This window comes from Stylophora pistillata, unplaced genomic scaffold (assembly GCF_964205215.1).
Source record: "Stylophora pistillata unplaced genomic scaffold, jaStyPist1.2 SCAFFOLD_4863, whole genome shotgun sequence".
Lineage (NCBI taxonomy): Eukaryota > Metazoa > Cnidaria > Anthozoa > Scleractinia > Pocilloporidae > Stylophora > Stylophora pistillata.
Genome location: NW_028290805.1, coordinates 1 through 11,731, shown reverse-complemented (window position 1 = coordinate 11,731; position 11,731 = coordinate 1). Strand labels below are relative to the sequence as shown.

Here is an 11,731-nt window from a genome sequence, read left to right as displayed (position 1 = left end):
GAAGAACGTTCTCAAACATTCACAAAATTTAAGATTGTAAGGAAGCATCACTATCCTTAGGCAGCGAGAATTAGGTTAAGGTTAAGAAGGTAAATTATATCTTTTCAGTTTTATGCAGCTTCCAAGTAAACAACGTTAAGTTAGAAATGAACAAAATGGATCAAACGTTCTGTAATTCTGTAATTCAGCTGACTAGATATGATTGACTTCGAATTCAATCACATAGTGAATGACTAAGGTCTCCTGGTCCTCACAATTCGTTTTAGACCAAACTAACCTTTTGGATACAACTGTATTCGGGTGATAATTTCCCTAGTCTTTTTCTGGAACTCTTTGGGGATTCATTCTCATAAACACAATCCTTAATTCGTGACAAACTCGCGGCGCGGAATAAACACTGAACATATAACCAGGGGTGCATACTTGACTTCCGTTTTGGTGATAACCTAAATAGTCAAAATATTCGCCTGCGTGGGTAATTCAAGAGAGTATAAGACTTGAACAGTCGTTTGAAAGCGTTCTCACTTGGTTGTTGGGGGGCAAGACCAAGTTGCAGAAATTAAGGTAAATGAGAATTTCCATAGTAAGTATTGGCTCTAAGTATCTAAGGGACATGTAAGTGTCTATCGCTACACTACATTCCTTGCTGGCTGTTTCCTTTTCATCACTCTCTCGAACTAGGTGACGAAAATGGATTTTAGTAAGGCCTTCGATATCGTCAAACATGATCTTTTATTTTGTAAACTGAAACTCTTACCACTTAATCCGTATATTTTGAATTGGTATATAAGCTTTCTTACTGATAGGAGACAACGGGTTGTCTGCAATGGAATTAATTGTGATTTGATCTGCGTGAACAAAGGCACTACACAAGGAAGCGTCAGTGGCCCCTATTTTTTAATATATTCATGAGTGATCTGCAAACAGATCCGGACTCTGACTTCTTGTTGTTTAAGTATGCAGATGACTCCACTCTAATCATTCCGGTTTGGAAGGGTGATAGTGATAGTAATACTGCTGCTCATGTAGTTAATAACTTTACAGAATGGTCTATCGATAATTCCATGAAGTGTAATTTCTCTAAATGTAAAGAAATGGTTTTCCAAAAGAAGGGCTACAAAAATGTATTAGACACAGTACAGAATATCCCCCAACATTCACATCTATGTATTTTGGGTGTTACATTTCAAGAAAATTGAAGGTTCTCTATTCACACCAAGAATAAGTTGGCCGCAGCTTATAAATGCCTCACTATTCTTAGAACTCTTACGAGGGAGGGTTATTGTCAGGCAGAGTTGGATAAATTATTCAGCGCTCTGGTTCTGCCTAAACTTACGTACGGAATATCAGTAAATCGTTCATCTCCACCAGAACTTACTACCATACAATGCTTCCTGGATCGTTGTTACAAACGTAGATACACACGTCTTCTCCGGTTTCTATTATCAATTGCTTAGATAAGTCTGATATAGGTATCTTCAAAAAATTAAGCGCGTGGGAACATCATCCATTGCACCACTCCCTTCCCAGGATTAACTCTGCTACCCGTAGGCTTAGGCAAGTAAAGCCAATATATCCATTTTGCAATACTGAGCGTTTTAAAAATACTTTTATTAATAGACTTAGTTTTAAGTATAACTTAGCTGTAAGTAATTAATACATATTTTAGCCCATTACACTTTATATGTAACACTTGATATGTATTTTATCAGTGAAATAAAGACTAAAAAAAAGAAGAAAAAAAAAGAAAATGAAATTATAATATCCAAACAATAATTTAAAGAAATAATTTAAAAATAATATCCAGAATGTTAAATTAAAGAGTTATGCAGCAATATAAGTGTAAATGTAAGCGTTTGGTATAGTTCGCACAGCACGTTTTAGGAGCAGGAATATTCGATGAAGATTTGTTACACAAGTAGAAGACCAAGTTAGATTGCAGTAAGTTAAGTAAGGGTAGACTAAGGTGTAATATAAAGATAATTTAGTTTCCTTAGATAAGTAATAAAATGGCTGGAGATTATATCCAGGGTCTTTGAGTCGTTGATATTTTTTTCATTAACAACTGATCTATATGGGATTTCCAGGAAAGATTTCCATCAATGAGTACTACTAAAAAGTTGACTAACCGTGGTCGATAACGCAAGAACCCATCTATTAATTCGTTTTTGTTTAGTGAGTTAAATACTACATAATTACATAATTAGTCTATTTGATCTATGTAGATAGCTTATTGGCTTTCATTTAGGTATTTACACCTCCAATTTTCTCGTTTAGAACAGTATTTAAGTGACCGACATCCCAATATGAATAAAATACACTAATGCCATTGACAAACAAGAAAGTTTCAGTGAGTTCCGTAGCATTTGGAAGATCATTCATATAAAAGAGAGATAGAAGCGGTCCCAGAATGGAGCCCTAAGGAACTCCACAAGTGATTTGTTGCTTAGAGGATAGCGTGTTGCTGTATTGTCCAAACTGTTTGCGATAAGAGAAATAAGTACGAATTCACTGTAGGGCCAAGCCTCTTATACCACAGTGCTCAAGTTTATGGAATAGAACGTCATGATCAAGGGTATCGAAGGCTTTAGATATATCTACCAACATCCCAACAGACTTGATTTTGATAAATACCGGACGTTATTTTATCGCCAAGATAAAGTTGTGTCACTTAAGGATAGTTCGACTCCCCAATCACGCAACTAACTACACACTCTGTTGGTGCAATTGGTGTATCTATCGACAGAGCATTACCTGAACGAAACACCCTATCACCTTTGCTATAAACAATATGTTCATAAGCTACTTTCCAAGCGACTGGATTTTCACTTCAACACCAGATGGCTGCTTCAACATATCAGTTTCGAAAGAATCGCCACAATAATGCAGCGAGCAGCCCATCCCCTTTCGCCACCTTCATGTTGGGAACAGACTTGTAGCCATACAACACCCACTCGGAAGCAGAGCGTTTGGTGTTGTCTTCAAACGGTATAGAACATGGCAACTTTAAATAACTTCTACGCCTTTAAAGTCGTCCTTTGTCTCTATGCTTCCGCTCTTCAGAACGAGATCCGCGAGGCTCAGTGAAACACTATCAGTAGTAACCTTCCTAAATCATAACTTAACTATTCCTGCAGTGCAAACTTGAAGATGTCCATCATCTTCGTCATATTTGCACGACTTATACTCGCTTAAAACTTTCATGACATATAAACAGATAGTTTACGTACATAACTGCCTCCATTTTATACATCAAATTTCAGGTACGTTCAAATCGAATAAATAGATTCTTCGCTATCCTCGTCCTTCACACGCAGCATGACTACTCCTTTCATCTGATGTTTGACTTCTCTTCCACTTGTCTGAAGTAGACCCAGAAATAACATCAATTCAATTACAATAAATACATGAAGTTCATATATTTTGAACTGCGGTTATAAATACGTATGATGCACAATCCTCGCAGTAGAGAGCGCTATTTATGCAATAGCGAAAATCAGACCTGAAAAAAATCAGGCCTGTACGGGATTCGAACCACTGACCTCTGCGATACTAGTGCAGCGCTCTACCAATTGAGCTAACAAGCCAACTGGGAGCAGGCCGTTAAGTTGATTCGTAATAAACCCGTGATGATATTTATAACCGCAATTCAAAATATATGAACTTCAGGTATTCGTTGTATCTGATTTATCATCACGGGTTTATTACAAATCAACTTAACGGCCTGCTCCCAGTTGGCTTGTTAGCTCAATTGGTAGAGCGCTGCACTAGTATCGCAGAGGTCAGTGGTTCGAATCCCGTTACAGGCCTGATTTTTTTCAGGTCTGATTTTCGCTATTGCATAAATAGCGCTCTCTACTGCGAGGATCGTGCATCATACGTATTCAATTCAATTCTCGGAAACTGCTTTTATGAAGAAAAACTATAATTCCGAGAAAAAATCTTTCTGTCGGAAGTGATTTATCGCATGATCTGTTTACTAAGTAAGAAGAGACGAGTAGAAAAACACTCGAAATACAGTCTTTTTTCGTACTGAAACTTAATATCTATGGAAGAAATTTTGCTTGGCCATCAAAGCTATCTAAAAACTGACAAATGCAAGAAGAGATCAGAGGACGATGCTCAGCTGAAACCTTTCACGCTTAAAACAAATTTCTAGAAAACGTTACATATCTGACTAAAGCCTTTTCTCTTAAGGCTTCGATATGGAAGTTTTGAAGAGTTTTCTTCATCGAAGAACTGCGTCAACATCGTAAAAACATCTATCTTACACCATTCATCATTAACCTCTATTCTACAAAGGAGCTCTAGGTTCTCATATTCACTCCGCTTCGTAAAACGAAAGTATTAACCATAAACCACATCGATTCTCCGGCGTTCTTTCCATGAAAACATAGAACACGATGAACGTTTCATCAACCTTCCAAGACAAATTCTTATCAACAGAACCCTTTGTAAATTATAAAATCTTCTCGAAGGATTCGCGTTTCTTAGAAGTGCGTTAGAGCGGATCTTCACATAGAGATAATTTGAAACCCCTAATACGCAATTAAAGGCATACCCTATACTGAGTGCAATCGGATAATATTATTACAGGGGTTTTTTTTTTTTTTTGACTTAATGAACTACCCTATAGCTGTTGATATGCACAGTCTAGTCACACGCGGTTACGTCTCACTACTTTTGGACGAAGAAATTATGGCAATGATGCAGCAACCAGTCGCTATTCCTATTCCAACGACACTTCAGTTTGGAAACACAAGGGTAACGATCCAACAAGTACTCGGCAGGGGAGCTCACTCCACGAGGCCGAGACCCTACGACGAATCTCTCACCCATACATTATCTCAATACTAGGAACAGAGCAAGTCACTGACGCTCAGGGCCGGTTACAAATGTTGCTTTTGACTGAGTGCTGTCCAGGAGGAAACTTAAACCAACGCCTCTCTCTACCGAGCACTCACCAAGTGAATTTGAAGTGGATGAAACAAACGGCCTCAGCTGTAGACTGCCTTCATTCGCGTAAAGTGGTTCACCGCGATTTGAAGCCAGATAAAGTGCTCTTGACCTCGACAGAGGATGTCAAATTGGGGGATTTTGATTTAGCTCGCGAATACATCGCACTCTCACAAATCCAAGTTTATGGTCAAAATACCTACGTGCAATACTACATGCACTCAGAGGTTGGAACAAAATACAACATGGCTCCGGAAGTATTCAGCACTCACTGTTACAGTGAAAAGGCTGACGTCTTTTCCCTTGGAGTGCTTCTTTACGCAATCCTCGAGCGCAATTGTATCAAAATTGGTGGGAAAGCATACTACGGTACCTTTGTCAATACCCACATGGGAACAATTGGCCTTGGATTTGCTTTGGCAACCGTAAGCCCTTTCATAAACATTACGTTTGTTAGTTCTCCTCACGCTTTCGGCCCTTTTCAAATGTTAGTTCGACAGGCTTTAGATTACGACCCGCATAATCGACCGAGTGCTCAACAGGTTTATCAAAGCCTCGCGGCCATTTAGCAACGTTTCAACGAGAACTGCAACATTTTATAAAGCAGACTAAGGTACGAATATGTTCAAATAAATTCAAGTGACTCTGAACTTAACATACAAGATAGCTCACTGGAGACTCTTTCGAAACGAAATGAAACTTGAAATAACAAGAATTTTCAACAGTCACTGTACGAGCATGTTAAAAGACTTTTATTTGATATTTCATGTTTAATTCAACAGGTTGAACTGAGAAGTTGAGGTAGTAGCCAATAAAGAGCCATAAAAGGTACAAAAATGTATTTTCTCGTGCAAAAGAAGCTGTTGCAGCGGCGGCTAAATCTCTCGTCGTTTGAAATGGTACTAGGGTGTATCTTCAGCTCTAAAGTACCTTCTCTGTTCGCTAGAATGACAATCCTCGGAGACCCAGGGGCTGAGTCGATTTCAAGTTAGGGCATGAAGAGCCCCTGGGTCTCCGAGGATGTAGAATGACCAGCAATAGCTTACATAATATATGAACTGTTTGTGTACATCACCTACTGCTTATCTAAGAAATGATGTAATGCAGAATTCCTTGTTCAAATTGTAATCATCAAATGTAGATTTTCAGTTCTTGAATTTCTAATATATATACTTAAATAGAATAAATGTTTGAAAAGTAAATTTCCCCTGAGCGGGATTTGAACCCACGTCCCTCCTGTTACTAGTCAGGTGTGATGACCACTACACTATCAGGACAACCATGCTGGCAACACGGCAGTCAAAGATGTGATTTACGTGATTAGTCAGGTGTTATGACCACTACACTATCAGGACAACCATGCTGGCAACACGGCAGTCAAAGATGTGATTTACGTGATCGGAGACGTGGTCTCCCGGGAAATTTAACTTTTCAAGGTGACCGGGTAGGGGAAGCCTATAACCTCATATGAAACCCAACTAAGGATCTATTAAAGATACACGACCGAAGTCAACTTAGCGGATGACAAAGTAGGATCCAATTACGGATATAGGCTAATTTCAATTAATAGATTTAATAGATCCTTAGTTGGGTTTCATATGGGGTTATAGGCTTCCCCTACCCTGTCACCTTGAAAGTTAAATTTCCCGGGAGACCACGTCTCCGATCACGTAGATCACATCTTTGATTGCCGTGTTGCCAGCATGGTTGTCCTGATAGTGTAGTGGTCATCGCACCTGACTAGAAACAGAGGGACGTGGGTTCAAATCCCGCTCAGGGCAAATTTTCTTTTCAAACATTTATTCTATTTAAGTGTGATTATTTGGGGTGTACAGGGTCAGGGTTTCCCTCGTATACAGAATTTATTTATATATATATATCTGTGCAGCATGAATACCGAATGCGTCTCAATATGTTTACCTTCATTTCCATTTGCCTTAACCGGTAATCACTTCTCTGGTATTAATTCAATTCTTGGAAAACGCTATACTCCGCGTTACGTAAAATCTTGCATGGTAAACTCATTTGCTAGATATAAATCTAAAAAAAGATATAGTTAAAATTAAAATTGATCGTATGGATGCACCTCAGTAACTTGTAAAGTAAGCAAATCATTGATACTGAAGAAATTACGTTAACAATCATGTTTTTTCCCAGAAATTGACCTTTAACTTTGGAGAAATTTTACTGAACAAAGATCTGACTTCATTTTAAGTTACAGTGGGATACGACTGAACAAAGAGGAAACTCACTCTCTCTATAAACTTGCTTCATTTCTTTGGCTTAGATCTAAATTGAAAGAAAAAAAGTTGGAGATACATTATTTGCAAAACAAAACAGTGCAAATGACGAAAACATCAGAGCGGTAGCGACAATAAAATGAAATACTCTGAACCTCACAGAGTTACCATAATATACGCTCCAATTATCTAGAAATAATAAATGATGGGTACTAACACTACCTAAATGGATAGGGATAACTAACCAAAAACTAAATAACATCTAGTCTCCCCGCAGCCGTGATGTTTCGGTCACGCAACGCTCCCTCACAGACTGCGAGGGAGCGTTGCGTGAGCAAAACATCACGGCTGCGGGGAGACTAAATAACATCAGGCTACGAGAACGAAAATAACATAACCTGAGGTCCGATCTCAACCTCAAAATATATTGTAAACCTTAGCAGTTCAGCTCATGCTGCTATTAAGGTATTGTATAAACCATAAACCATCACCAAAGTGACAACAGTTTACCAAACTCTAAAGATTTATGTAAAATAAATGAGTAAATTATCAATAGCAAACTCCTTCTCGCAAGCAAACCTTGCATTATATTATCTTCTTCCTAAACGGAAAAGCGTAATTTTTTACTTCTTTCAACAAACAAAAGATTTATTAATTTGACATAAAACTACTTTGGATATGAATTCTCGGAAAACTTTGAATTTTATGAGTGGGGAGGGTTTCCCTTTACAAAGACTAATCCCGAATTTATCCCTGCCAAAGGCAACTAAAACATTACAAAGCTCTGGATGACGATACGATAGGACTTTCTCTTATGAATATAGAATGGTTTAACTTATGCACAATCGAAACATCGCCTTTAAAACGCGAAAGACGGAAAAAAACACCACCCCTGTGAGTCCCATCGTGTTCAATCACTTGACAAGTTCGTTTTTCCGAGAAATCAGGATCAACAGATTCGCAGCAGTTGAACGCGTTGTTTTTATCAAATTGATATTTCTGAAAAAAAAAATAATTTGAGAGAAAAGTTGTGGCCTCAAAAACCCCAAATGCAACGGGCCTGGATTGATCTTCAGACAAGACTGCGTGTAGGCGACAAATACTGATGTGATAACTGAAGCAGCGAAAATTAAGTTAAGGCTGAGAAGGTAAAGTATATATTTTTTTTTCAGTTTTTAGCAGCTTCTAAGTATACAACATTAGCTACTAAATGAACAAAATGGATCAAACGTTCTGTAGTTCAGCTGACTAGATATAATTGACTTTGAATTCAATCATGTAGTGCAGGACTAACGGAGCTCTCCCGATCCTCGCATTTCGTTTTAGACCAGACTGACCTTCTGGATATAACTGTATTCAGGTGATCATTTCCAAGTCTTCTCTGGAACTCTTTGGGGATTCATTCTCAAAGGTGACACAACCCTCCGTAACAAACTCTAAAAGGTTTGCAGCACGGAACAATGAACATACAATGAAACGAACAGGGGTGCAAACTTAACTTTTCTTTTGGTGATAATCTGAACAGTCAAACTGATTGTCTAACACGACTTCTCTGCGATACATTGAGCCGCTTGTAACTCGACTTGATTTGTGAGAAAGACCAGAACTATAAAGAACTGCATTCGGATAGCGTTTACCAAATAATTTACACTCATTTGGGACCCGCATTTTGAAAAAGCTATTAAAATAACAGAAAAGAAAAAACAAAAAAAATTAACAGAAAGTGCCTAGATATTCGGGAGGTTTTACTTGGGAAAGACTGGTATCCATCCTGGCATGCATTAAGTTAAATAGTCGTTGCTTCAAATCTGTGAAACCAGGAGCTACAAGGATAAGTTCTGTACGTAAAAATTTTAATACTGTTCTTTCCAGTACAAGTAACTGTGCATTAGTATACCAAAAAGCGTTTTTATACAAAGCAAATCAGTAGGGCAATCAGTAAAGTTGAATTTTTCTATATGATATAAATAAAAATAATGTTACTTTTAACAAAAAACAATAATTAACAGTTATTAGGGACTTTAAGCAGTCAGGCGGCAACGCCACGGAAGACGTCGATTAAAAAACGAGTTTCTACTTTTAGTTACAATTTCGAAAATGGCTGGATGTGTTTACCGTCTCATAGGGCGCCAGACCTCAAACTCAACATAACGCATAAAAGTAGCGTAGAGTTCCAAATGTAAATTAAAATAACTTGCCGCCGCGGTTTAGCTTCACAGACGACGCAAATTTTGGTGATTTCACGTTGTTGTTTTGCAAAGGACGGTTAAGAAATGTACAAAATTTGAAAACGCACGTGCTGGGCTATTGTTCTGCCAATTAGATCTATTGTTTTTCCACGTTCTCGTTGCCGTAGCCGTCGTGGTTTTCTTAAAGTCCCTATTCACCAAAGTGGAGGTGAATAATTGTTTTTAAATTAGTATACAACACACACACACACACACACACACACACACACACACACACACATATATTTACCAAAAACTTAATAAATATCTTTAAATATACCAAAAGTAATATGATGCAAATTCCACGTAAGCATTATCAAATGCGCTTTACTGGAATAAAAAAAATGTTGTTACTCTTTAAGGCTGTCGATAGTATTTTCATGATTGCCTCTGATATTTTTGTTTTTCAAAATCTTACATTTACTTCTTCATCTTCTAAAAGAGAAAGCGAGCCTTTATCTACATCCGAAATAAGGAAGGTGCAAATAGTCAAGTGTGGAATCCTTGAATCTTGTAAGTTCCTCTCTCAATCTTTTGATATTATATCACAGGGGGCCCATACGATCTGTTTGTGTAGCCGATTGTTATTAATTTATAGTGAATGTACGAGATTTACCGTTTGCCTCGCCTATAGCGATATATTGCTAACTATGTATATAAATCAATGTTAAATGAACGTTGAATTACCTTACCTGTGGTGAATAGTCGTCCTTTTGCCTCAAAAATGATTTTTTGAGCGATTTTGAACAAGTTGAGTTCGTCGTTGACTTTCGCTTATAGTAGAAAGACAAGGTGGAAACCTTGTTTTGAAAGAGTTCAAGCGCCCGAGCGATTTTTCCCCCAAAAATCGCATCGCTCCGCTTTCAAACTTCGCAGCATTAAGGTCAAAAGATTCACGATTCTCCTCGTACCTTCCAATCGAAAAACCATCCAAACGGACCGGAGCTAGCCCTCGAAGAAAATCAAAATCCCACAGTATTAGAGCGTCTGGGATGCGTAGCAAGATTCTCGTGTGCCAGCCAGAAACTTTCACGCTGATTGCCCTTTTCTGATTGGACGACGTTAAACGATGACCAATTCAAAATATCTGGTTGACACATGAGAATCTTGCTACGCATCCCAGACGCTCTAATACTGCGGAATTTTGATTTTCTTCGAGGGCTAGCTCTGGTCCGTTTGGATGGTTTTTCGACTGGAAGGTACGAGGAGAATCGTGAATCTTTTGACCTTAATGCTCCGAAGTTTGAAAGCGGAGCGATGCGATTTTCGGGGGAAAAATTGCTCGGGCGCTTGAATCCTTTCAAAACAAGGTTTCCACCCTTGTCTTTCTACTATAAGTGACAATCAATGACGAACTCAACTTATTCAAAATCGCTCAAAAAACCATTTTTGAGGCAAAAGGACGACCATACACCACAGGTAACGTAATTCAACGTTTAGTTATCATTGATTTATCTACACAGTCAGCAATATATCGCTGTAGGTGAGGGAAATGGTAAATCTGGTACATTAACTATAGAATAACAATCGGCTACACAAACAGATTGTATGGGCCCCTTGTGATTACACTAGTGATGAGGTCTTTTCCTCAGAACAAATTTAAAACCAGTGCATGTTCACGTGCAATCATTATATCAGCGCACAGTTTTGTACTACCTATCTATAATCATTAAAGAAATTATTCCGCTTTCAGTTTACTCGATAAATCATCTATCCAATCGTACATATACCGCAATTTCAGCCTCTTGACCCAATTAATTGAACGGTTCTAATTAATAGAGCATTTGTTACTTATTCTCGGCCTTCGCACTTTCCTTCTTCTTGAACGCTTGTTTTGGATATGTTCCTCATCTGACCATTGCAGGCGGATATTTGTGGCGATTTCCTCAATTCTGTAGTAAATTTCTTCGGCTCTGGGTCTTTCTTGCGGGACAAAATTCAAAGTATCTATTATCAATCCTCGAAATCCGTTCTCCTCACCCAGCTTGTGATCGTGAACGAACTCGGTCATGGCTGCTGGGCCGAGTATTGCCATCGCATACCCGAGGCCAAGTTTCACTCCACCGGAAACCTTCACGAATGCGCCGTACCATCGCCTCTCGTTAGCCGAGTAAGCGAAGTCTCGTACAATGATTGCGTTGAATAGCACACCAAGGGAAAAGATGTCTGCTTTCTCCGTGTAGTGACAAGTGAAAACCTCGGGGGCCATCCAATGAGCAGGGCCTGTACCTGACTGCATGTAATATTGCGCCAACCCGCAGTTTGAAGCCGACAGTGTTTCTACTTTTTTCAACGCAAGAAACTCTC

General features: G+C 38.6%; 1 protein-coding gene and 1 pseudogene across 1 annotated transcript; one reads left to right on the top strand and one right to left on the bottom strand.

Annotated features, from left to right (window-relative positions):
- The first annotated feature begins 4,652 nt into the window (after positions 1-4,652).
- On the top strand, positions 4,653-5,793 carry LOC148715960 (putative serine/threonine-protein kinase A; annotated as a pseudogene).
- Positions 5,794-9,032: 3,239 nt separating this feature from the next.
- LOC148715959 (serine/threonine-protein kinase 35-like) lies at positions 9,033-11,726 on the bottom strand (the record flags this gene model as incomplete). Its single annotated transcript, XM_088746211.1, has 1 exon — positions 9,033-11,726. A coding segment is annotated over one exon (534 nt), but the record flags the coding sequence as incomplete, so codon positions are not given.
- Positions 11,727-11,731: the final 5 nt, after the last annotated feature.